At 46.0% G+C, this 27,636-nt stretch overlaps 1 protein-coding gene across 1 annotated transcript in view; it reads right to left on the bottom strand.

The window, feature by feature from the left end:
* Window positions 1-27,636, bottom strand: part of RIN2 (Ras and Rab interactor 2) — a 252,710-nt gene that overhangs the window by 92,120 nt on the left and 132,954 nt on the right. The window contains exon 3 of the mRNA XM_025399242.1: window positions 24,573-24,665. Coding sequence (XP_025255027.1) covers window positions 24,573-24,629 — 57 coding nt within the window. The 5' untranslated portion in view covers window positions 24,630-24,665. The remainder of the gene's footprint in view (window positions 1-24,572; window positions 24,666-27,636) is intronic.

The raw sequence follows: 27,636 nt of genomic DNA, 5'->3' as shown, positions 1-27,636 counted from the left end.
AATGGTAAGCTTAAGAAACATGCTTTAAAATGCTTAAAATGGTAAATTTTATGTTATGTATGCTTTATCAAAATTTAAAAAACAACATTAAGATCTGAGAGCTGCAGTGTAAACAATGACAACAAAACAGAATCCCTAGAAAATAATTTCATAGAAAGCAAGGTAGAAGAGTTTCTTCTTGTTTATGAATATATGTCATGGAGACCTTCTCTTGAGGAAATGATCTATGCGAACCCATCTCCAGCTTCTAAATTCTGGGCTCCTCCAAGAAAATGACAGTAATCAGAGGCAAAGCCCAGGAGGGCCCTAAATGTGAAGAGGACCCCCCGCAGCACTTTCTCCGGATCCATACACAGGGACAGAGGCTCAGCCTGTGCACAGCACACTCATGGCGCATCTTGATGCTGCGGACAACATGCAGCTTCCTCAGCTGTGACCTTCCCACGCCCCGGGGTCTTCCATTTCCTAGTGACATCAAACACTCAGGATGGAGAAGAAAAACCTGCTGTTCACCCAAAAAGGTGGTTGGAAATGACTATCCTGGCGTGGTGGCTCAGGCCTGTAATCCCAGCACTTTGGGAGGCTGAGGCGGGTGGATCACTTGAGGTCAGGAGTTTGAGACTGGCCTGGCCAACATGGCGAAACCCTGTCTCTACTAAAAATACAAAAATTAGCCAAGCACGGTGGCAGGCGCCTGTAATCCTAGCTACTTGGGAGGCTGAGACAGTAGAATCGTTTGAATCCCAGAGGCGGAGGTTGCAGTGAGCCGAGATGGTGCCACTGCACTCCAGCCTGGGTGATGGGAGTGAGACTCCATCTCAAAAAAAAAAAAAAAAAAAAAAAGAAATGAGTATCCCAGCAATGGATGCGGGGGCTCTTCCTGATGGGAACAGGCCTTCTGGAGCCAGGTGACCTGGCTGAGATGCCACGGAGAGGGGTCTGGCCTGGCAAAGAGCATGGACCTGCAGCAGGAGACCAACCAGGTTCTGGGGTGGTGAGAGCAGGGTGGAAGCCCAGGCTTCCTTCCTTTGTGTCTTTAAGCAATGCTCATATGAAATGTGTCTGTGTGAAAGTCCTTTCCCTGTTCTGGGTCACAGCATTTTGACTCAGATGAGAAACTTATCTGGGTCCAGTTGACACGTACTTGAGGAGTCCTGGAATTAAGGCTGAGTTTTAGAATGTGCTTTTCATGTTCAGCTTAATTCAATTATCAAAACACATCAAATGCCTATCCTGAAATGGGCATGAGAGGCCACAGGAGGCCACAGGGCCAGGAAGTAAAACCTGAACTAAAAGGGAGCCCTGTGGATCCTTCCATCAAAGCCACAGACAGCCCCTGTCTTGTGGACCCATGGCCATGGCTGGCTGCACATCTGTACGCTGGGCTCACCCACGAGATTCACCTATTCTGATAACAAAGAGGTTCATTTTGTAAAAAATGTCACATACAAATGCCTTTCAAAGCCAGTACTAGGTATGTTGACTTTGTGGAAATTCACTAAGCTGGATATTGACGTGAGCACTTTCTGCATGTATGTGATACGGCAGCAAAAAGTTAAACACGGAATGAAATGAGTGAGACAGGACCATCTGGAGGCCAAAGAATCACAACTAAACGCAGTGAGGCAAAGAAATAGGAAAAGAAATAGTATAAGGACATGACCAGAGCAACGAACAAGCTCTGAAAATGAACTGTGGGTTAGAGAGGAGTGTTCTATTAGCGTTATCAGTGTGTGTATAATAGTTTTTTGGCTTTAGTCATTTACATACTCTTTGTGCAAGAGCATGTCCTTGTTCCTCGGAAATACACAAGGAGGATTTAGAGATAAGGTGGTGGGGTCGCGGGTGTGTATCCAACATACATTCAGATGTTTCAGAAAACAGAGTACATATGTAGCGATACGTAGAGAGACAAAATTATCTACTTATGTAAAATGTTGACATATTTGGGCCAGGCGTGGTGGCTCAACGCCTGTAATCCTAGCACTTTTGGAGGCCAAGGCAAGCAGATCATCTGAGGTCACAAGTTCAAGACCAGTCTGGTCAATGTGGTGAAACTCCGTCTCTACTAAAAAAATAACAAAAATTAGCTGGGCAAGGTGGTACGTGCCTGTAATCCCAGCTACTCAGGAAGCTACTCAGGAGGCTGAGGCAGGAGAATCGCTTGAACCTGGGAGGCAGAGGTTGCAGTGAGTTGAGATTGTGCCACTGCACTCCAGCCTGGGCAACAAGAGTGAAACTGTCTCAAAAAAAAAAAAAAAAAAAAAATTGAGATATTTATATAATTCTGCATGTGTGTGTCTGTGTGTGTAGAAAGAGAATGATAGAGTAAGGGCAGCGAAAGGTTAACCATTGGTGCATGCGGAACCAAGGTAATGGATATATAAGCATTCCTTGAACTCTTGCAACTATTCTGAAAGGTTGGAATTATATCAATAAACTCACTTCCTGGCCGAGTGCAGCGTGGCTCACACCTATAATCCCAGCACTTTGGGAGGCTGAGGCAGGCAAATCACTTGAGGTCAGGAGTTTGTGACCAGCCTGGCCAACATGGAGAAACCCTGTCTCTACTAAAAATATAAAATTAGCTGGGCGTGGTGGTGGGCACCTGTAATCCCAGCTCTGTGGGAGGCTATAGCAGGAGAATTACTTGAACCCAGGACAGAGGCTGCAGTGAGCCGAGATTGCGCCACTGCTCTCCATTCTGGGCAACAGAGTGAGACTCTATCTCAAAAAAAAAAAAAAAAAAAAAAAAAAGCTCACCTCCTCTCCCAGGGGAAAAAAATTATTTCAAACAATATACATAAGAATGATTAAAAAAAAAAAAGAGAGAGAGAGAGAGAGAAAGAAAAAAGAGAGTATGAAGGCCAAGCGTGGTGGCTCATGCGTATAATCCCAGTACTTTGGGAGGCCAAGGTGGGCGGATCACTTGAGGTCAGGAGTTCAAGACCAGCTTGGCCAACATGGTGAAACCCTGACTCTACTAAAAATACAAAAATTAGCTGGGCATGGTGGCGCAGGCCTGTCGTCCCAGCTACTCAGGATTCAAGGGGAATCACCTGAACCCGGGAGGTAGAGGTTGCAGTGAGCCAAGATCGCGCCTCTGCACTCCAGCCTGGGTGACAGTGAGAACTTGTCTCAAAAAAAAGAAAGTATGAAAAAAATTAAACTAAATAAAAAATTAATGTACACAAGATTAAAAACAGTGTTGCAAGGAACCACTTCCTTAATTTCTCCCAGCACATCTTCAAAGCTCACTTTGCACATTCTTACAGTTGGGAAATCTTGCCTTTGAAAAGTTCGGCCAGCTCTGTGCCTTGTCCTCAAAATCTGCATCGATGGACACTTGGGACGCAAGCTGGAGGAAGCGTGCCCAGCTACCACAAGCGCCCCACCTTTTTCTGCTCAAGACTGGCTGGGCTCCCAGGCACGGCCACGCCATGGTCCCCGTTCACAGCAGCCGCACTGCACCCAGGCTGTCTGCTTAGTGCCTCTGGGGAAGCCAATGTCTCGTGGCCACCAAGGAGACCGACCAGTTTAGCTTACTGATGAGCCCTGGAACCACACAGCACTGGCCTGAAACTAGCTCTGCTGGCTCCTACTACCTGTGCGACCTGTGGGGCGAGACTGTAACCTACCAGGGTCTCAATTTCCTCATCTGTAAAAGATGAGATAACTTGGTGGGATGGTGAAAGGGGACCAGCGTGAGGACGCCCAGTGTATTGTGGACACAACCCAAATCATCCCATGCCAGTCGGGAGTAGGGTGCAGAGTGTGTGCCAAGCCCCAACACACAGACGTGCACACAAGCACACAAATGCTCATCTCAGATGAACTTGCCCAGTACTTGGCTGTTGAAAGTTCCAGAAAGGCATGATTTCAACTTTAGCATATAGGTAACTTCTGTGTCACTCGGGAAAAATTGAAATTATTTTTAGTTATGTATAAGTGGTGGTGGATCAAAACTCCTCAGTATTTGGGAACCCCTGAAGGCATTTAATCTTGCCTTGGGGGTAGGGCAGGGAAGGATGTGTGAGGTGAATGATAGGATGGAGGAGGAGATTATAAAGCCGGCTGCTCTGATGACAGGTGTGTTTGTTTTATGGGCCTCAGTGGGTTACTAACAAAAACTGAAGAGCAGACCAGGCGTGGTGGCTCACGCCTATAATCGCAGCACTTTGGGAGGCCGAGGTGGGTGGATCACCTGATGTCAGGAGTTTGAGACCAGCCTGGCCAACATGGCAAAACCCAGTCTCTACTAAAAATACAAAGTTAGCTGGGCATGGTGGTGGGCACCTGTAATCTTAGCTACTTGGGAGGCTGAGGCAGGAGAATCCCTTGAACCTGGGAGGCGGAGGTTGCAGTGAGCTGAGATCAGGCCATTGCACTCCAGCCTGGGCAACAAGAGCAAAACTCCATCTCAAAAACAAACAAAAAACAAACAAACAAACAAACAAACTGAAGAACAGGCATGGTGTTCCCCATGTGTATTTTTTCCATGGCCCACCCCTAAGCCCAGCTCTTTCCAAATAGTGGATCTTCCACAAGTGACCAGAAATCTCTGAACAGAATGGAAGGAGGGTCGCCAACTTTTGCTGCCCGTGAGTAATTTCTGCCTCTTCAATTTGATTCTGAAAAGCTTTGAACTCGAAACCTTAATAAATAAATGATAATGTTTTGGGGTTACTTGAATTTTTCTCAGTCTTCATTAACCTGCATGGTGGGAATGAGAGATTCTTTCCACAACATTATTTTACTTACCAGAGAATTATCTCCCCACCCCCTTGATGTCCAACCTCTTTCTTTCTTTTTTTTTTTTTTTCCGAGACGGAGTCTCGTTCTGTTGCCCAGGCTGGAGCGCAGTGGCACAATCTCGGCTCACTGCAAGCTCCTCATCCTGGGTTCACACCATTCTTCTGCCTCAGCCTCCAGAGTAGCTGGGACTACAGGAGCCCACCACCACGCCTGGCTAATTTGTTGTATTTTGGTAGAGACAGGGTTTCACCGTATCAGCCAGGATGGTCTTGATCTCCAGGCCTCATGATCCGCCTGCCTCGGCCTCCCAAAGTGCTGGGATTACAGGTGTAAGCCACCACGCCTGGCCGATGTCCAAACTCTAAAGTTCCTATGTCCATAACACAACATAATGCTTCTTGGATGAGTCTTGTCTCATCCAAGGTTTTGAAGCGATCGCCCTGCAGACAGATGGGGCATGGACCTACGCTGTCCCGACCATGGTGAAGTCTCAGAGGTCAATGTTACAGGCATGAGGAAGGTGAAGAAATACACTTCATTAACCAGCTTCAGCCAAGAGCAGCTGCCCCTTAATGAGGGCCCTTCTTGACGGCTGGCATTGTCCATTGTCTCACCTACTCCTCCATCGTCTTAGCACCATAGGACAGGGATTTATTAATCCTACTTTACAGATGAGGAAACTGAGGCTCTGAGAGTTCGCCTAATGCCATGCAGCTCGTAATGGTGCAACAGGGATTGGCAGCCCTTACGAACCCATGGCCTTTCCAGCAGTATTTACCCAGGAGAGGTATACATATCTTTGATGCATTAAAGGGAATATCGACTTTTACTACGTTTGAAAAGGTGAGTGTGTGGACTCTGGGCAAGGCCCTGTGGCTATACTCAGGACAAATTCACCAGTTTTATCTCAGACCCTGGGGCTCTCCCAAACCCACCTCCACCCTCTTCCTCCCTGAGCTCAGCGTTCCTGTATCTCTGTATCTTCTTTGGCTCCTTGGAATTTCCTTCCTTCAAGTAGTAAGTGGACAGCTTCTGGTAATGGGTGGAACTTCCTTCCTTCCTCGCTCTGGTGATAAGTGGAGGATGAGAATGCACCCAGTGTCCAGCTGAGGGCTTGGCTGGGAGCCAGGGCTCTGTCCGGTGCACAGCCCAGGGCAACCCCCAGCTGCCTCCCCTAGAGCTGCCTCTCCCCTCCACAAGACCCAACCCTCTCCAGGGCTATGACTGGGCTGTGTCCTCAAAGTTCATGTGTTAGAAACGTAATCCTCAATGCAACAGTGTTGAGAGGTGGGACTTTTAGGAGGTAATTAGGTCAAAGGGGTCTGCCCTCTTGAATGGATTAACACCATTATTTTGGGAGTGCGCTGGTTATCACGGGAGTGGGTTCCTGATAAAAGGATGAGTTCAGCCCCTTTTCCTTCTCTCTCCTGCCCTTTCTCTCTCTCTCTCTCTCCTACCCTTGCGTGCACATGTACTCTCTGCTGCCCTTCCACCACGGAATGACGTAGCAAGGAGGCCCCCACAAAATGCAGTCCCCTCAACCTTGGGACTTCCCAGCCTCCAGAGTGGTATCATATACATCTCTGTTCTTTAGAAATTACCCAGGCTCAGGGATTCTGTTTTAGCAGCAGAAAACAGTCTAAGACATTGAGGAAGGCTGTGGCAGTCACTCCAATATGTATGTCACATATCAGAGGTCATACTCCAGTGGCCTATAGGACACTCACCCATGCTTTGTCCAGTTTGCCTCACATGGGCTTGTCTTGGCTTTTAGAGTTAAACCTGTTTCAACATTTAAATATAATAATATTTCATACAAAAATCAGGAGATTTACACAAAAAAATTCAGGTTTCCAGCTTTTGAAAATTAGAAACCCTAGACCATGAAGGTGATGCTGCCTTGTTAGACGGGATATCCACTCTTCAGATGGTTGCAGACCCCCACCACTCCCTGTGGTTCTCGTTCTCTAATACTGAGTCCAAATGTCAGGTGCCATTTATGAACTTTGGCCTGGGCTGGCTTCACTCGCCTACATTACCTTCCTGGCCCCTGTAAGCATCTGAGGTTAAGACCTCTGATGAATTCATCCCTGCTATTTTTTTCTTTTCGAGACAGAGTCTCACTCTGTCACCCAGGCTCTGGAGAGCAGTGGCATGATTATAGCTCACTATAGCCTCAACCTCCTGGGCTCAAGCAATCCTCCCATCTCAGCCTCCAGAGTAGCTAGGGCTACAGGTGCATGCCACCAATTGCCAAGGTTGGTCTCCAACTCCCAAACTCATGCAATCCTCCCACTTCGGCCTCTCAAAGCGCTGGATTACAGGTGTAATTCACCATGCCTAGCCACTATTCCAGCTGTTTCTGACAACCTATACGTATGAGGCAAGTAGTACAGTTCAGGAAAGAGAATGGAACCCGCCCTCGGAGATCAGGCTCTGAATCTTGGCTCTGCCACTTACTCTCTGGGGGTCTTTTTATAGATTCATGGCCCTGGCATGTGTTTGTTTGTTTGTGAAACCTACACTCAAGACTACCTTTGAGAATTCAGTGACAAGATGCAGTTAGTTCCTAAGTCAGAGGTCAGCAAATTTTCTCTACAGAGGGCCAGAGAATGAATATTTTAGGAATTATTTTCTAGAGGCAATACAGTCCCTTTGGCGACCAAGCTCTGCAGTTAATGGTACAGAGGCAGTTACAGACGATACGTGAGTGAATGGCTGGGTTCCAATAGAACTTTTTGTTTGCTTGTTTCTTTTTTGTTAGAGATGGAGTTTTGCTCTGTTGTCCAGGCGGGAGTGCAGTGGCATTATCATAGCTGCAGCCTTGAACGCCTGGGCTCAAGTGATCCTCCTGCCTCAGCCTCCAGGAGCACCTGGGACTACAGGCACATGCTACCATGCCCAGCTCCAATAGAACTTGACTTTCTTAGTTTATTTTATTTTTATAAATAGAGATGGGGTCTCAGTATGTTGACCAGGCTGATCTTGAACTCCTGGCCTCAAGCCATCCTCCCATCTCGGCCTCCCAAAGTGTTAGGATTACAGGTGTGAGCCACCTCGCCCAGCCAGAACTTGACTTTCAAGCACAGATGCCAGCTGGATGTGGCCTGAATGTCATCGTTTGCTTTGTCCTCAGAGCTTGTCTCATTCCCTCTCCTACCCCTCTCTTGTCCACTCCACATATGTCAGGTAGGCGAGTTATTTCAAAGAATATGAGACAATCTTGAAAAATGCACATGACAGGAGTCTGCAATCCTCCTCTCTGTCTTACCTTCCAAGTGGGGAAGGTGTGAGTTTTGAGTTTGTTCTGGCTTTTGCTGAGCAGATTCTGAATCGGGGCAGAGAAGAAAACCATGATACTAAAGACTCCAGCCAGGTCAAGGTTATCTGTACAATACAGACCAGAAAGTGGGAACAGGACAGAGTAAACCAGAGAGGACCGACAGGCTGGAAGAGCTTGGGAGAGATGGAGGAAGCAAATCAGAATCGGAGAAACTCAAACATGAAGGGTGGAGAGGAGAGGCAGGGCTACCTCAGTTTGAGAGAGCTGCCTGGCACATGAAGAAGCATGTGTAGAGAAAGAATAGCAACTCAATGTCAAGATTTCAAGTTGTGCTGATGGGGAAGCTGGCTGTGGCATCCTTTGAGGGGACTCAGGGAAGATTTGAGTTGCACTTTGGCTTTCTTGGTTGATGGATTGTAGACACAGTGTTAATGCCAGGTGAGCTTTATGAGGGTGGCACATAGGTGGCACTCCTCTCCTCATACCTGTCACTGCTTCTGATAGCACTAAGAATGGAATCCCAGTGTTTACCCAGCTGGCATGACTGGCCTCCGGCCCCTCTGGCCTGCCATTCATTATACTTGCCACCCTTTTTCTCCCTCAGAGCCTCAGATGTCACTCCAGGCCTTTAAACATGTGGTTTCCTTATCCAGGAATGCTCTGCCTCTCGTCTCTTTCTCTCCTGCACAGTTCAGCTTAAAGTCACCTTTTCAGGAAGACTTTCCCCACCCCCCATGCAGGTAGCCCTGTCCCTCATCCCCATCCTTCAAGTTCAAGTTTCTCCAGTTCTGATTTGCTTCCCCCAGCACCACATACCCAGTGCCCAGGGCTGGCCTCACCATTGTAGGTGTGGAATCTATACTGGCTGAATAAATGAACCATATATAGGCAGTGCATACAGATGTGTACTACACATTTTTTATTCATCCAGCAAATATATATGTGTATATATATATATATATAGAGAGAGAGAGAGAGAGATGGAGTCTCATTCTGTCACCCAGGCTGGAGTACAAGGACATAATCTCGGCTCACCGCAACCTCCACCTGCTGGGTTTAAGCAATTCTCCTGCCTCAGCCTCCCGAGTAGCTGGGATTACAGGCATGCGCCACCACACCTGGCTAATTTTTGTATTTTTAGTAGAGATGAGGTTTCATCATGTTGACCAGGCTGGTCTCAAACTCCTGACCTCAAGTGATCTACCTGCCTTGGCCTCCTCAAGTGCTGGAATTACAGGCGTGAGCCACAGCGCCCGGCCCATCCAGCATATTTATTGAACACCTGCAATTACCGGCCAGGTATTGAGCTCAGCCCAGGTAATACAAATTCAGTAAGACACTCTCTCTGTCCTCAAGGAGCATGCAGGACACTGGGTGCTAAATACATGATCACAGTCTTCTTGCTTTCCTTTCCTTTCCTTTACTTCTGGAAAGCCTGATTCAGAGATAGTTAGAGAAACCTCAAAATAAAAATGTTATTTCCTAATTTACAGTACAGACCAGGATTTCTCAACCTCAGCCTTGTTAGAATTTGGGGCTAGATAATTCTTTGTTGTGGGGGCTGCCCTGGTCATTGGAGGAAGTTTGGCAGCATCTCTGTCCTCTGCCTACTGAGACCAGTAGCACCCCCACCCCAGTGGTGGCAGCCAAAAATACTTCCAGAGAACCACTGGTCAAGATGGAACCAGCTGTACCGGAACAGAACCCCAAGTGACCTGCGTCTTTTTGAAACCCCGAAACAAGCCTAGAATCTGGAAGTGGAACGAGAAAGGGAGAAATGCCCCTGGCATGCTCCCAACAGAACATAAACAACACACACAGAATATAAACACCAATTATTCAAGGCCACTAGGGAACAGGTCTGAAATGACAGAACGGAAACCAGGATGCTGAAACCACAAAAACGATGAAATGGCCCCCTCTTTCGACACACATGCGTGCTGGCTGGTCCTTCACCAACGAAACCTCAAGCTCCCTTTATTTCCTCCCCTTCCAGATAAAGACCATTATCTGGCTACCTTTAGCAACAAATTACCCTCATTCCTGATAACATCCTAGCCCTCCTTTAGAGTTCCCCAAGAAAATACAGGATGCTAAATTAAATTTAAATTTTAGATAAACAATGAATAAAGTTTTTGAGTATAAGTATGTGCTAAATAATGCATAGGATATGCTCATGCCATATCTGGAATTCAAGTTTCGCTGGTGTCCTGTATATTTTATTTGCTAGATCTGCAACCCCACCTTCCTTATAATTATCCAGTGCAAACAGAAACCTTTAATGAGCTCCCCCAGCTCCCTCCGACTGAGAACCTCCTATGCCTCTGCTAGTGGGCATTCTGTCTGCACAAGCTCGTAAACCTAACTTTAAGGAAGGATGTCTTCCTGGTGGCCTTTGAGAAGAATCATCCCCACTTTTTGCTATAGGAAACTCAGAGATGGCCATCGAAAAGGGTTAGTGGTGGGTGGCCAGCAAAGGACAGAGGTGAGGGACAGGTGCAGTGGGAAAATTCAGAGAGGCTCAGCTCACTGGCATCCAGCCCAGGGACCACTCCCTGGAAGGTGGTGGGAGGAGAGACTGTCTGTGTCTAATTTCTGAGCCAGCTGAGGCACAGAGTCAGCATCTCAAGGCCCCAAGTAGAGTCGGAGGAGTCCAATGAGTGCTGGGTCCTGCCTCTATGAAATTCCTCCCAAGTTTACACACAGTCTCCATGGAGCCACCACATACTTCACAAACTGTGTGACCCTGGGCAAGTTCTTCATGCCTCAGTTTTCTTAACTGCAAAAGGGGGATAATAATATTGTGAGGATTAAATAAGTTAATGATTTTAAAGTGTTTAGAACAATGCCTGGAACAGCGTTAGTTCGATTTCTTTCTTTCTTTCTTTCTTTTTTTTTTTTTTTTTTTGTGAGATGGAGTCTCGTTCTGTCGCCCAGGCTGGAGTGCAGTGGTGCAGTCTTGGCTCATCACAACCTCCACCTCTCAGGTTCAAGTGATTCTCCTGCCGCAGCCTCCTGAGCAGCTGGGATTACAGGTGCCTGCACCACACACAGCTAATTTTTGTATCTTTAGTAGAGACCGGGTTTCACCACGTTGGCCAGGCTGGTCTCCTGACCTCAAGTGATCCACCCGCCTTGGCCTCCCAAAGAGCTGGGATTACAGGCTTGGGCCACCGCGTCTGACCTGTTTATTAGATTAAACATAAATATTACAAAGTAATTGAATAAGGAAGAAGGCTGGGCTGTGCCTAGGGACTGGCACCAAAATAGTTGATTTTACCTAAATGTCAAACAACAAAGTGTCTGTTTTTTCCATTTGATCATTTGTTCCTTTGGCTAATGGCAGTGTATACCAACAATGGAGTTTGAGTGTTCATTTTCCCCAGGATTTAGTTGGCGGGGGGGAAGAGTCACCCTTGAATCTTAGCACACTGATTGTGCTAGCACCCATGGGTAAATGACAAAGTCGGGTGTTCGACACTGGGTGGGGCACTTTTGCCAGCGCATGTTGCAGGGTTCTGTTTGGCTGAGTCACCCTGCCTCTGAGGATCTCCACCCGTGTATCTGTGTGCAGATGCTTTTGTGAAAGCAAATAAAATATGGGGACGGGAGTGGGGGAAAGCAGACAGAAAAAGACGCCGGTAATAACACCAAGGCTTGCAGAGTTATTGATTGAAATCATCAAAATACTGCATCTGAACCAACAGATAGTTACAATCCAGCTGGTAAGGTGGTATCATTCCCTTTTCCAGAGAAGGACATGAAGCCAGGTTGAGAATGAAGACGTTTCTGTGTTTTTTTGTATAGTCCCATTTACTCATTGAAATATAGGGTCTGGAGCAGTGGTTCTCCCACCTGGGTGAGCATCAGACTCACCAGGAGAGAGCTGGGCCCCATCCTGCAGTTTCTGATTCTTTAGGTCTGGGGCGGAATCCAAGAAGTGCATTTCTTTTTTTTTTTTGAGACAGAGCTTTTGTTGCCCAAGCCAGAGTACAATGGTGTGATCGCCACTCACTGCAACCTCCACCTCCTGGGTTCAAGCGATTCTCCTGCCTCAGCCTCCCAAGTAGCTGGGATTACAAGCATATGCCACCATGCCTGGCTAATTTTACACTTTTAGTAGAGATGAGGTTTATCCATGTTGGTCAGGCTGGTCTGGAACTCCCCACCTCAGGTGATCCGCCTGCCTCGGCCTTCCAAAGTGCTGGGCTTACAGGCGTGAGCCACCACACCCGGCCTCACTTTTGTTGTTGTTGTTTTTGTTTTCTCTTTTTCTTTTTTTTTAAATTTAGTAGAGATAGGGTCTTCCCATGTTGACCAGGGTGGTCTCTAATTCCTGGGCTTAAGTGATCCTCCCACCTTGACTTCCCAAAGTGCTGGGATTACAGGTATGAGCCACTGCACCTGACTTTAGAATGGTTTTTATTTTTGAGACAGAGTCTCTCTCTGTTGCCCAGGCTGGAGTGCAGTGGCACAATCTCGGCTCACTGCAACCTCTGTCTCCTGGGTTCAAGTGATTCTCCTGCCTTGCCTCCTGAGTAACTGGGACTACAAGCGTGCGCCACCATGCCTGACTAATTTTTGTATTTTTTGTAGAGTCAGGATTTCACCATGTTGGCCAGGCTGCTCTTGAACTCCTGACCTCAAGTGATCTGCAGCCTCAGTCTCCCAAAGTGCTGGGATTACAAGCATGAGCCATGATGCCGAGTCAGAATAGTTTTTTTTTTTTTTTGAGACGGAGTCTCGCTCTGTCGCCCAGGCTGGAGCGCAGTGGCCGGATCTCAGCTCACTGCAAGCTCCGCCTCCCGGGTTTGCGCCATTCTCCTGCCTCAGCCTCCCGAGTAGCTGGGACTACAGGCGCCTGCCACCTCGCCCGGCTAGTTTTTTGTATTTTTTTTAGTAGAGACGGGGTTTCACCGCATTAGCCAGGATGGTCTCGATCTCCTGACCTCGTGATCCGCCCGTCTCGGCCTCCCAAAGTGCTGGGATTACAGGCTTGAGCCACCGCGCCCGGCCCAGAATAGTTTTTAAATTGGGATTATTTTACATGAAAATCTAGATTTCTGGCCTCACTTGGAAAAACCGAAAAACCCACATTCATTCTTGCATGACAAGAATTGGTTGGAACTGAGTGAACAGTTTCTCTTTCTAGAAAAGACTTGTATGCTCCAGTTTTGTTACAGTCCCCACCAATCCCACCTGTCTGACACCAGGCCCACTCACTCGTTTTATTTCTATTTGGCCCTGCAGGTTGTTGAGTTTGTGATGGAGCTGTTTTTCTATGTTGTGCTCTCTAAGATATTCCCAGTGTAAGCCACAGCCTGATATTCACACATTTGAGTAATTGCTCCTGAGGCTAGACTTAGTGACTGGCTTCTAATGAATAGAATATAGCAGAAGTGATGGGGTACCACTTCAAGAGTAGGTTATAAAAAGACTGTGACTTCCGTCTCTCTTGCTCTCTCCTGTTTAATTTGCCCTGTGAGGAAGTCATCTGCCATGTCCTGAGGTCACCCCTGTGGAGAGAACCATGTGACAATGGACCGAGACCTGCCAAGTTAGTTTGTAAGTGGATTCCTCACCGGTCAAGCCTTCAGATGAGACCATGACCCTGGCCACCAACTCCTCCCAAATCTCATAGTGACCTTGAGCTTGAGGCTCTCAGCTAAACTGCATTCAGATCTCTGACCCACAGAAACTGTGAGGTATGAATGTTTGCTGTTTGAAGTCACTAAGATTTGAGGTAATTAGTTACACAGCAATAGATAGTATAGGTTCAGATTATGTTGTGGAAATGGTTTTCTACATATCACCATAAAGACATTTGAAAGATTGTTATGCTGGGAAATTATTCTCCATTCAATTCACCCCAGATCAGTGGACATATATATGTACACATCTGAGTTCAGGGATTAAAGCAACACCCAGAACATCAATGTAAGGATTTTACACCATGAAAAAGAGCCCAGGAATCCTCTACCAGTATTTAAGTCAATAAACATTGAACCAGCTTTCTCATAGTTCTTCAACCTCATTGAAGACATTTGATTTTTTAAGGCAAAAATCCTTGGTTGGGGATATTTGGGAACAAGGAAAGAAGAGGCATAATAGATGTAGCTGGGAATAAACCATTTCAGCAGTAATTATTAAGAAACACTAAGACTTGAAATAGATGTAAAAAGGTGGGGCATGTTTTTTCTGATAAAAAGTGTTTAGTGCTATGAATTTTCCTCTGATTGCTGCTTTAAATGTGTACCATTGATTCTGATAGGTAGTGTTCTGATTATCATTTTGTATCTTTTTTTCCATAATTCCAGTTTGTATTTCTGCTTTCACCCCAGAGTTGTTTATTAGAGGATTTTAAAACTTCTAGATGAAAGGGCCTTTATGTTTATTTGAGTTTGTCCTTTCATTGCCATGCTGGCACATGATTTAACAAGTTTATCTATGGATTAGTTAATTGTCTAGAGGAATGTATCTGTGTTTGATTTATGTGCTATTAATGAAAAGGTCAGACACAGTGAGGTTATATACCAGCCTGCAGATTTCTGTTCTGAAGGGAGAACACTAAAGGTTAGTTTTACTGCCTCGTAGGATGTTAACAGTTTTGATTTTAACTCAGCAAACTTATCACAGACTGCCTTTCTAAGTTGACTACAAATACATCACTTGTCAAAGCATTTTTTGAACCAGCTTTACTATTTACTGGTTTCCCCATAAATGGGTGAGATAAAGGTTTGGCAGGTGTTCATTCTATATTGTACAAGAGTCATATTTTAACTTTTTGAAAATTTTACATTGACACATAGTTCTTCAAAACTACATTTTCCTTCTTGGTATCCTTCTAATTATGAAACTTGGAGCTACAAGGAAGCCTAGAGAAATATGTCATTGAGGGGAACCTGGGCAATCTACTTCACTCCTGATTTTTAAACAACAAAGTCCCGGCCGGGCGCGGTGGCTCACGCCTGTAATCCCAGCACTTTGGGAGGCCGAGAAGGGTGGATCACCTGAGGTCGGCAGTTCAAGACCAGCCTGACCAACATGGAGAAACCCCGTCTCTACTAAAAATACAAAATTAGCCAGGCATGGTGGCACATGCCTGTAATCCCAGCTACTCGGGAGGCTGAGGCACGAGAATCGCTTGAACCCGGGAGGCGGAGGTTGCGGTGAGCTGAGATCGCGCCACTGCACTCCAGCCTGGGCAAAAAAGAGCGAAACTCTGTCTCAAAAAAAAAAAAAAACAAAACAACAAAGTCCCCTGGTGAAGATGAGCATGTGTTGGAACGACATATGCTGTTAGCATCAGAAGTGAATGGCCACAATATACTGGAAAAACCATTTATGAAACCATGAAACCCATTGCTTCTTGAAAACATGAAGAGGAATTTCTGTTCAATAAGCTCATAGCATTCCTAGAAAGTCATGCCTTGGGGCACTGACTTGAGTCCTGGAAATGTTTGGAATAAATGGTGAGAGGCATGTGTGTGCATCCAAAAATAGCCAACAGGCTGGGCACCGAAGCTCATGCCTGTAATCCCAGCACTTTGGGAGGCTGAAGAACAAGGGTCACTTGAGCCCAAGAGTTCAAGACCAGACTGGGCAAAAATGTGAGACCCTGTGTCTATAAAAACTAAAATAAAAGTTGCCAGGCATGGTGGAATGCACCTGTAGTCCTGGCTACTTGGGAGGCTGAGGGGGGAAGATAGCTTCAGCCCAGGAGTTCCAGGCTGTAGTGAGCTATGTTCAGGCCACAGCCCTCCAGCCTGGGCAACAGAATGAGATTCCAACTCAAAAAAAAAAAAAAAAGCCAACAGCTCCTGCAGAGAGAAACCACCATTCCTATGACCTCTTCAGAAGGAGTTTTCTAGGAGAGGGAGCTGGTAAAGGGGCAAGACAGTCACAGAAGAACCAGAGCAGGAGGTCATGTGGGGCCAGGAAGCCACAGGGCAAGTCAGACCAGGTCTGACTCCCATCCCTGCTGTGTCCTAAACTGGGCCTCAGTTTCCCTGTGGGGAAAAGAAAGATCAGCCTGTTACTGTGTCTATATAGAAAGAAGTAGACATAAGAGACTCCATTTTGTTCTGTGTTTGAGATGCTGTTAATCTGTGACCCTACCCCCAACCTTGACCTTGCAAGAGACATGTGCTGTGGTGACTCAAGGTTTAACGGATTTTCGGCTGTGCAGGATGTGTCTTTGTTAAACAAGTGCCTGAAGGCAGCTTGCTGGTTAAAAATCTTGCCCGTCCCTGGGCAATGATACATTTCGGTGTAAAACCTGATTGTATGCTCTGTTTACTGAGATAGGAGAAAACCGCCTTATGGCGTAAGGTGGGACTCTAAGGTGGGACTCGCTGGCACAATGCTGCTAAAAGGCTTATGGAGATGTTTGCATATGCGTACCAAGGCACAGCATTTTCTTTTGAACTTATTCATGTCACAGAGATCTTTATCCATATGTCTTACTGCTAATTTTCTCCCTAAAATTATCCTATTGTCCTGTCACTCCCTTATCTTTAAGATGGTAAAGATAATTATCAATAAATACTAAGGGAACTCAGAGACCGGGGCCAGGGTGGGTCCTCTGTAAGTTGAGCCCCGGTCCCCTGGGCCCACTTTTTCTTTCTCTATACTTTGTCTCTGTGTCTCATTTCTTTTCTCAAGTCTCTCGTTCCACCTACGAGAAACGCCCACAGGTGTGGAGGGGCAGGCCACCCCTTCATTTCCCCATCTGTAAAAGTAAGGGATTTAGACCAGCTAAACCTTTGCTGTCCAGTCTGGCGGCTGCCGGCCGCATGTGGATACTGAGCACTTAAAAATGTAGCTGGTCTGGCTAGGTGCGACGACTCACATCTGTAATCCTAGCACTTTGGGAGGCTGAGGCAGGAACACCACTTGAGGTCAGGAATTAAAGAGCAGCCTGCCAACATGGTGGAACCTCGTCTCTACTAAAAATACAAAACAAGTTAGCCGGGCGTGGTGGCAGTTCATCTGTAATCCCAGCTACTCAGGAGGCTGAGGCAGGAGAATCACTTGAACCCAGGAGGCAGAGGTTGTAGTGAGCAGAGATTGTGCCACTGCACTCCAGTCTGGGCGACAGAGAGAGACTCTGTCTCAAAAACAATAACAGCAACAACAACAACAACAACAACAAAATGTAGTTGGTCTGAATTGAGACATGCTGAGTGTAAAATACACATGGTTTCAAAGACATGCAATAATACATGTTTTCAAATAACACGTACAAAATAAATATATACCAATTTTGTCAATATAAAAGTGGTAAAAAAAGAATGTAAAATATCTGATTAATACTTTTTTATATCTATCATTTGTTGACATGATATTTTAGATATACTAGGTCAAATAAAATATATTATTAAAATTAATTCTACTTGTTTTCCTTTTAAAGTTTAAAATGTGACAACTAGAATGCTTAAAATTACATCTGTGGCTTACATTGTTTTCTATGGGACAGCGGTGCTGTAGGTGTCAGTGTCTTTGAAGAATTTATTTATGGAAAACAAAAGACACATCCACATACAGGTGTGAGGCACGCTTTGCAATACTATTACGAGTAAATTGTCACTGTGCCAATCGCTGTGACTAAATCTCTCCTCGCCCTGCTGTTTCCACTGCAAGGTGCTGAGAGACCTGTGGGCTGATACACTGTGGGGATGTGGACTCACTGGACAGTGGGCAGGTGACGTTCTGTCTACTCACAGTCCAGGGGATCTGCTGGAAGGCCAAGGGACAACATTCATCTCTATGGCTTTTGAGCATCCAGAGACCCATGTAAGGATTTGCTCAATGAAATTACTGACTAGCAGGAGTTAGAGGCCAGTCTGGCCAACATGAAGAAACCCCGTCCCTATTAAAATTACAAAAAATTAGCTGGTTGTGGTGGCACATGCCTGTGATCCCAGTCACTCAGGAGGCTGAGGCAGGAGAATCGCTTGAACCTGGGAACCGGAGGCTGCAGTGAGTCGAGATCATGTGATTGCACTCCAGCCTGGGCAACAGAGCAAGACTTTATCTCAAAAAAAAAAAAAAAAAAAAAAAGAAAGAAAAAAAAGAAAAAAGAAAGCAAAAGAAAGAAAGAAAGAAATTACTAAAATGTGGTTTTTGATTCTATCCATTATTTTTCATGCCTCTGCAATCTCTGTCCATATACACTGTTATTGTGCATGCAGATGAATGAATTTCCACTTATCTGGAAATAAAAAATCTGAAAACTCCATTGCTGGGAATCCTGGAGGCCTGAGATGTGCAGTTGTATCAGTTCTGGATGATTGAAAAATTTTGCTTGGCAGGCAGAATTTTTGAAAATTGAACACTTTTTCAAATGCCAAGAAGAGACCAATAGTTAAGGGAACTCATCTGAGGTCCAGTGAATCATCACCCGCTGGTCCATCTATTTGGTATAGCCAGATTTCAGCAATGTGTTTTCTTCAAAGCTAGTCGCAGTTCTAGTCTTGGTGGTGTCAGAGAGCTCTTCTGTTATTCTCTGAAATATAATGACAGGTTTTCTGTTTCTGAAACACAATCATGATGCACCTTCTTATCCAACCTGTGAGACATGACCAAAGAGGGCCTCTCACATTGGGCCCTTGAATGACCCCAGTTGGTTTGTGAACCTAGGTTCAGAGACACTTCTGCAGTATGAATGGTTTTGAGGCCCAGGACAGTAGGATCCCTGTAAGCTAAAATACATTTTCTTCTTGGTCTAGTAAGAAGAACTCTCACCCCGTCCCAGAGGCCAAGGGAGGTTAGAAGGCGGCCACTTGGAAAGGGGGTACTCTACACACTCGAGGCTGGTGAGGGCAGGCTTGCTCAGGAAGCCCCAAGGTATGCTGGTAAGAAACTAGAACTGTTGACCGGCAGTTCACACTGGTTCTCTTCTGGCATCATTCTTTGCTGTAAGAGGATCCCTCTCAGGATCAGGGCCATGAGGACAAAAGGAAAGAACAAATCCCTTATGGCAGATATATGAATTTGAAGTTTATTTCCTGGCACTGCATTGAGACCACAGCTAGACCTTCATACATAACATTTCTCCCACAGTTTGATCTTCAGACCAAACTGAAGGAAGATACCAGCTCAGCCCGTGTGAGCTCTGTTGTCAGTGGATAAAGTGGGTCTAAAGCCTGGAACGGTGGTTGGGAGGCTGATGGTGGGAAGTGGTAAGGGAGGGGGGGTGGTAGCAAGGCTGGAGGCCGGGATTGGTGGGTTTGGACCCCAGGAGAGACTCACGATGCTACAGAGGCAGGACCGGTGGAGGAAGAGTTCGGGGAAAGTGGAAGCACAGCCTGAAAATCTTTGAATGTCAAGGTGAAGGGTTCAGACTTGGTCCTGAGCCAGCAAGGAGCCAGGATCTTCAAGCAGGTGACATGGATCAGTAGAACCATGTACAGTGTTGGTGTGGGTGGATTACAGGCATCATTTGTCATGCCCACAATGGAACAATGAGAACCAAATGAAAGAATGAGAACCCAAACTGGATGGGGAGGATAATGACGAAAAAGAGGTCCAATGATTGCCTTCCAATTATTTATGCTTTACACAAAGTCACATGAGCACTAATAGCCAAGTGGATATAGGACAGGAAAGAAGGGCAAGGACAGGATATAGGACAGGAAAGGTGGATATAGGACAGGAAAGGTGGATATAGGACAGGAAAGAAAGGCAAGGACTTTGGAGAAATGAAGAGGATTTGGGCCGGGGTGGTGGCTCATGCCTGTAATCCCAGGGCTTTGGGAGGCCAAGGCAGGATGATTGCTTGAAGCTAGGAGTTTGAGACCAGCCTGGGCAACACAGAGAACCCATCTCTATTTTTTTAAATAGAGAAGTTATTTAAAAAAAAAAAAAAAATTAAAGAGGAGGATTTGCCAGCATTGGGAGCCTGGATGGTAACGGGAGTGGGGTGGCTTGGGGGAAGCTATGGGATTCAGGGAAAGGGGGGATCAAAGATAACTTTGAGCATCTGTGCCCCTAATTCAAGACTACCAATAGCTTTCCCAGCCTAGATGACATCTTTCTTAAACTCTTTCATTCAATACACCTTTGAAATCTGATAGCAGTAGGTGTTTACATTTATTACTTAAAAGCAGGTCACTTTGGCTACCATGTCCAGGGTGTTACCCCTTCTCCCCTACCATGTGTTTTGTTGTTGTTTTTGTTGTTTTTTGAGACACAGTCTTGCTCTGTTGGCCAGGCTGGAGTGCGGTGGCACCATCTTGGCTCAGTGCAACCTCCATCTCCTGGGTTCAAGCCATTCTCCTGCCTCAGCCTCCTGAGTAGCTGGGATTACAGGCGCCCATCACCACGCCTGGCTAATTTTTATATTTTTAGTAGAGACAGGGTTTCACCATGTTGTCCAGCTGGTCTCAAACTCCTGACCTCAAGTGATCTGCCCGCCTCGGCCTCCCAAAATGCTACAATTTACAGGCGTGAGCCACAGCACCCAGCCATGCCATGTGTTTTGTGGAGCAGGAAGATACTATTTTTCCCAGAGGGTTGGGGAAAATTAACAATGGTGCTGTGAGTGACTGGAAAATGGGTTGATCTGCATAGGATGGATGTGGCTGGAACTTCCGTTATGCGATTCCACAGTAACTACGGGGCATCTCAGTGATCCCAGAATGCTCACATAATCTGTGTGTTATCCACACGCTTCACGTCCTCCAGCCTATCTGAGTCATGTCCATGAGCCAGGACAGATGGGAAACCACAAATCAAGGCTCGCTACTAGTGGTTAGCAACTCTGGTTTAGAAACACAAACTGGATGGGGAGGACAATGATGAAAAAGAGGTCCAATGGTTGCCTTCCAATTATCTGTGCTTTACACAAAGTCACATGAGCACTAATAGCCAAGAGAGGTATAATACTCATGTGGGATTCAGCTGTGAGCCAAGAATGTGACCAGGAAACCTCACGCTTTATGAAAGCATCCTCTTCAGTTGTAGGGCATCACTGGTGTCTGCTGAGAAGTGCGTTGTAGTAGCATCAAGAGTCACTCCAAACCTTAGCTCCAACCACCTTCCTAAATGGTATAATGTCAACCTCAGCTCTCAAGTCAAAGGCCGCTTCCTCAGGAAAGATTTCTCGGCAACCCCAGATTAGTTATACACTCTCAGCACTCCTTTTACATCTCCCATGAAGCATTTTTAAAAAACGATTGATAATTATGTGTCTGCTGCTGTGATGATTTGATTAATATCTTTATTTGCTACCAGACTGAAAGCTCCTTGAGGTTAGGGGCGGCTTCTGCTTTTTCTCTCCCTGGCCACGTACAAAGCTTGGCTGCTCATGGGTGCTTAACAGGTGAGAACTGAAATAAAGCATGGTGAGTCAGAGCAGGGCCAGTGGGTCCCAGAAGGTGCCCACTGGGTGACAACCCATCTCAGCACTGAACTCCCCTCCAGCTTGTTACAAATGAACGTGCAAAGAGTCAGCACTGAATATCCAAAGGGCAGTTTACTTCTCACAGATAATTAGATGTGAATGCTGGTGACTAATTATGGAATAGTCACAGCAGAGAATAACCACGTCTAGAAGGAAGAGGAAGGAGGTGGGTGCGGTGGCTCACACCTATAATCCCAGCACTTTGGGAGGCCAGGGTGGAAGGACTGCTTGAGCCCGGGAGTTCCAAGAAAGAAATAGGAAAGAAAGAAGTATAAAGTAACTATATCATTTACATGGAGCATCTGACTTAAATAAATTAAAAAATTTAAACTCTGCCGAAAACACAAAATTACAGACAAGTTAAATAGTGCAGGCGCCTTTGCCAATATTTGCACGGGTATTTGACCCAGGAGAGGTTACGTGACAGGTCTCACCCTTGGCGGGGTCAGGCAGGACTCTCACTTCTCACCTGATTGGTTCTTTCCTACAGCGTAGCCCAGAAATACAAGTCAATGACTTAACTGCTGTCCCACTGGAAATTCAAATAAAAACAAATGTGATTTTCTTAGAACTGCAGGAAAAACTGGCCACAGTGGACTTGATGATAGGTGGTATATTGGGCTCCACAGGGCACCTTCCTAAGAAATGTTCAAAGGCAACTTTGTACTCCATTTTCTTCTTCTTCTTCTTCTTCTTTTTTTTTTTTTGAGATGGAGTCTCGCTTTGTCACACAGGCTGGAGTGCAGGGGTGCAATCTCACCTCACTGCAAGCTCCGCCTTCCGGGTTCACGCCATTCTCCTGCCTCAGCCTCCCGAGTAGCTGGGACTACAGGCGCCCGCCACCACGCCTGGCTAATTTTTTGTATTTTTAGTAGAGACGAGGTTTCACCGTGTTAGCCAGGATGGTCTCAATCTCCTGACCTCGTGATCCTCCCGCCTTGGCCTCCCAAAGTGCTGGGATTATAGGCGTGAGCCACCGCACCCGGCCCTTTTTGTTTGTTTGTTTATAGATGGAGTCTTGCTCTGTTGCCCAGGCTGGAGTGCAGTGGTGTGATCTTGGCTCACTGCAACCTCCGCCTCCCAGGTTCAAACGATTCTCCTGCCTCAGCCTCCTAAGTAGCTGGGATTACAGGTGCAGGCCACCACACCCTGCTAAGTTTTGTATTTTTGGTAGAGACAGGGTTTCGCCATGTTGGCCAGGCTAGTCTCAAGCTCCTGACCTCAAGTGATCCGCCCACCTCGGCCTCCCAAAGTGCTGGGATTATAGGCGTGAACCACCGTGGCAGGCCTCCATTTTCTTCTTTTGCCTTGACTTTAAAATTTAACTGCTATGTAAGATACAGCTCCACTGTGCTTCCTGACCATCATAAGGTGGTAATTATGGACTAGTCAATATTTAGGCTGATCTAGACAGTGCTTTGGGTTAAGGAGAGGTTTTGGATCATCCCTCTTAACAGGGGAAAATAAATATCTCAGCATCAGATGCAACCTGGAGGATGACAATCGGGCAAACTGGTGGGCTTAACTCTTGATCTACAGGGGACTTGAGGAGCTCCTTGCTCTCATTTGCCTCCTGTGGGTGGAGGTTATACAGGTTTGATCAAAACTGAGTAAATCATTTGAGAATTGAGATTGTCTGCAAAGCTTAACGATTAGGATTGATAATTGAGACCATCTGTGTCAACATAACTTAACTCTTTCTTCCAGGATCTTCTTGCCCAGAAAATTAAGGCTGTAAACCAATAAATAACTTCACTGTTTGCTGCAGGAAATGTCTACAACAATAATTTGTCCTGGCAAACAATTTTGTTCACCTGGGAAAACAGCTCACTTATCAAACAAGGGTTTACTTGTCAAGAGCCACTTCAATATCCTAGTCTTGCTGTATCCACCAATCCCAAGCTATTGTGGCATAGACGTCACCGAAATCAAATTAGTTCTCCACCTTGAAAAATGCAGCTTGAAGGACTTGGACCTAGATCCCGGAATCCTATAAATCTGCCTCTTAATCTCCCGTGGCTTAGGCATGAATAAGACTGTGTCCTGGTGATGTTCTTCCTTATTTCAGTAAATCTCATGAACTCTGCTTTATCAGCAGGTTCTTCTGATGGACTTTTTTTGTAGAGTCAACAGTTGACACAATATATCAGTTTTGGTCTCTTGGAAACAGGAAACATACAAATAAATGTTAATAGATACTTCCATCCCATAAAGGTTAGTTAATTGTTAAACATAGTCACTTGTCCTCAGTAATAAAATCTCCTCCATATTCCTCCTCTGGGGACAAGACCTGGTGTTGGAACACCTGCCTATGACAGATTTCAAGTGCATATTTTACTTCCATTTTTCTACCTTTTTAAACATAATTCTGTATTTTCAAAATTTTCTATACTGAGGATGCCTTAATTCGAGGGCGAATGAAAGGAAACAAAGCAAAAAGCCACAAGAGGGGAATTGATTCCCAAGTGTAAATTAGAAGCGACCACCAAGTCTTCATTAAATACACACACACAGAGTACATAAAACACCCATTTAAAATCTTATCTCATTAAGCTCGCAAGGTAATTTAGTCCCATTAACATCAACATGAACACAGAAGAGTTAGACAGTTGTAATCGTGCTTTCTCGTTATCATAAGAAGCCTTTGGGGATGTTTGATAAAATATTCCAGAAAATAATATTTCATCATTCTAAGGTGAGGCCCAGGAAGCTGTTTTTGTTTTTGTTTTTGTTTTGGAGCCCTTCAGTGATTCATACAAACAAGCCAAGGAGAGAACACATGGACGACAGCACTGATTCACTGGAAAGGAAAGTCCAGCGTCCACCATAAAACCCTGCAGCTGGAAAAGGACAAACTGAGCAGCTCTCAGATAAAGACAGCCTCATCCGTCTTGCGCAGCACGGCCCGTCTCCGTGCCCAAGTCCCGTGCCTGCATGAAAGCACTAAATCACAGACCCCGCAACCTGTTATAAGCCCTGGTAACAATCAGCGGCCGGGCTCAGGCAAGCTCCCTTAGCCGCCGCTGGCTGAGAGAGCAGACTTCCCTCAGCAGCTCCACGGAGCACCGCAGCTCCCAGGCTAAGGCAGCAAGCTGACGATTTGAGATCCCAATCAAGGCTTCCTTTTACCTTAAAGAAACTTCCTCGCTTGTCCAGACCGCGGGCGCCCATGGTCCAAGCTGACATTTCCCCCAGCGGGGCTCCACTGCACGCCGGGGACTCCTGAAGGTAGAGACATTTTTAATGGTTAGTCCAGCCTGTAGGAAATTCCTTTCTAAGCCACAGAACACTCACAACAACAGTCCTGCCAAGATCTTTTTCCGTCAACAACACAGTGCCATTTATTTCTCACCAAGCCCTTACATCTCCCTTCAGCCCAATTTCCTGTCCCCACCAGCACAGTTCCTAGACGGCCCCACCTCGCCAGCCCACCTCCCACCGCTGCCGCTGACGTAGAAGGTCCTTGGGACTCCAGGAAGCATAATGATTACTTTGTGCTTGACCTCGCGCTGAAATGTGAATGGAACCAATATTAGATGTGCCCATCATCTGCTCTGAAAGCTTATAGATTGACTGTGGCTGATCACAGAGGGACAGCTGAAGAAGGAGGTTCTGTACATCCCAGGAAATCCTGCTGGAAGGGGGTGAGGTCATCCTTAGTTCTGCAGGCCTCTCCCCCAGGCAAGGTCAACAGAAGGGCACTGGGAAGTAATCGCTCTAGTTTTCCCTTAGAAATCAGAAATATTTGGATAAAATCCTGTCACTGTTTACAGGGATCAGTTCACGGAGGAGGACAATATGTAAACAGCTTCACAATCATCCAAAAAAGGGGAGTTGAACGTAGAGGAAAACTTAGAGGCAGGGTAACAACACAGTTCTGAATTCCAACTGCGGCTTTTGGGGCTTGGAATTTCCCCTGCTAGGGCATCAGATCCCAATAATTCTCCCCTTTGGGCCACAAAGCCTTCAACATTCAGTTCTAAGTTAAATATATATGCACCTCTGCCAGCTGACCTGGCTCAGGCCTTTGTGCATTAAAGGGAGCACCCCCAGACCCTTCCTTACCCAGTGACCGTCCCAGGATCTAGTATAAAACCACCCTGTCCTTCCTCATTCATCCCTTCTCGCCATGACATGCACAGGATGTAGCTCATGCCAACCGTGACGGACACAGAGGAGGGCCAGTGAAGGAAATAGTGAGACTGTCTCTTGCACCATCAAGGAATATTCAAAGTGGTTCAGCTGCAGGGCTGGGTAGGCACCGAAGCTAAGGCAGCTGCTGCTGCAGGTTCACTGAGGCTGTTTCATTATTAGCTGAGTGGCAGAGAGCCAGCGACACAAACAGGACATTGAGGGCGACAGTTAGGGATGTTTCAACAGGTGGAAAAGCATGAATTTATAGCTGAGAAGTGCATATGAGTGAGTGAGCAAGGATCTTTGCAGAGAGGTTGGTTTTTCGGCCCCATGATTTGCCCCCTGCTTGCACTCACAGTGAGTGGTGATGACCTCTGCACGGAATCCCATCTAGAAAACAAGAATGACACAGAGCATCCCACCCCTCCTTCCAGAAGCATCGTCTCTTTGTGTCATTGCTCCGTGCTGTGGCCACTTTAAAGATTCGACGGTGTCTTCCCTGCGTTTCTTTCCACTTGTGATCCTGCTGGGATGAAGGCCAACGTTCCAGAAACCTCCTGAGAAGGCAGTGTGTGATTTGCTGACTCTAGAAGTTCAGGTTCGGGGTTCATCACTCATTAGCAAAGGCCACAGGTTGGAGCGACTCCAGAAAGAAATCACAGTGCCGTGCTCAGAACTAGGGGCGGAATGGAGCCACCCTGTCACCTTGGGGGGCAAACCATGACCTGTTTAGCACCCAGAAGCACACACATAAAAAAGCATACCCTGCTTTAAACCAGGCCTAATGTCTGGAATTCTTTTTATGTCAGACTTTTTTTCGGCAGGGGATTTGATGTCACCTGGCAGTTCAGGAATTGCGAAAAGACAGCCAAGACTTCATTCCTCATCCAGACTTAAGTTTCTTTGTTCTGTTCTGAAGTTTTTTCCATATACAAACGCTTTCTGATGAGCCACGGCAGGCAGGGAATTTTGCCTATAGCATTGGAGCAGTTTAGGTTCCAGAAGTGTACTAGTTTATTTTAATTAGCTGCCTGAAAACTGCATGTGCACACTTTCACCTCCAGCAGTCCTCAGTTCACCATCCAGTTTGGATTCTGCTCAGGGCAGGCAGATCCATCACATTTCAAAAGATGCAGGTGGCATCTCTCCTTCATAAGCTGCTCCAAGAGGGAAATGAGAGCAGGTGACAGGAACACACCGCCAGGGGCAGCAGCACGTACCTCCCACAGGATTAAATGCTGGGGGCCATCCAATAGTTCAAGCAGACAGTACACAGCTCATATTATTTTTAAAAATAAAGTTCTTGATCAGAAAAATAAAGTTCTTGGTCTGTGCAGTGGCTCATGACCAGCATTTTGGGAAGCCAAGGTGGGAGAATCACTTGAACCCAGGAGTTTGAGACTAGTCTAGGCAACATAGCGAGACCTTGTCTCTACAAAAAATTAAAGAAAAAAAAAATTAGATGGGCGTGGTGGCATGCTCCTGTAGCCCCAGCTACTCAGGAGGGAGGATCACTTGAGCCCAGGAGGTTGAGGCTACAGTGAGCCATGATCACACCACTGCACTTCAGCCTAGGTGACAGAGTAACACTCTGTCTCAAAAAAAAAAAAAGAAAAGTTCTTAAGGGCCCCAAAGAAGTTCTGGTTTAAAATCTTTCCGTAGTAGCTATGGTTAGCTATAGTTTTCTTCCCCAAACCATAACCTTAGACACCTTGATTCAATATTGCCAGCAATCTAATACAATTTAAAACAATAACTTCTTTTCACCTGCGGCTCCCCATGCCTCCCCACAGATGTCACCCCAGCAGCTTCTTCCTAAAACCACCCCAGTAACAGGCTGGACTAAGAAACAAAAAGGGTACCGTAGTTTGAGAGGCTGTGAAATTCCTCCAGACTTGTACCGGTTGGAAGCGTGTTCTTTTCCTGGCTTCCCTGAAGGGTAAAGTGGATTCTTGAGAAAATGAGTCCAACACGTCTGGTAGATCTTTCCAGATACTAGCTAAAAGCTAGCAAAAAAAAAAAAAAAAAAAAAAAAAAAAAAAAAAAAAAAAAAAAAAAA

This window comes from Theropithecus gelada, chromosome 10, assembly GCF_003255815.1.
Source record: "Theropithecus gelada isolate Dixy chromosome 10, Tgel_1.0, whole genome shotgun sequence".
Taxonomy (NCBI): domain Eukaryota; kingdom Metazoa; phylum Chordata; class Mammalia; order Primates; family Cercopithecidae; genus Theropithecus; species Theropithecus gelada.
The sequence above is the reverse complement of the archived record's forward strand: the minus strand, read 5'-3'. Positions and strand labels throughout refer to the sequence as shown.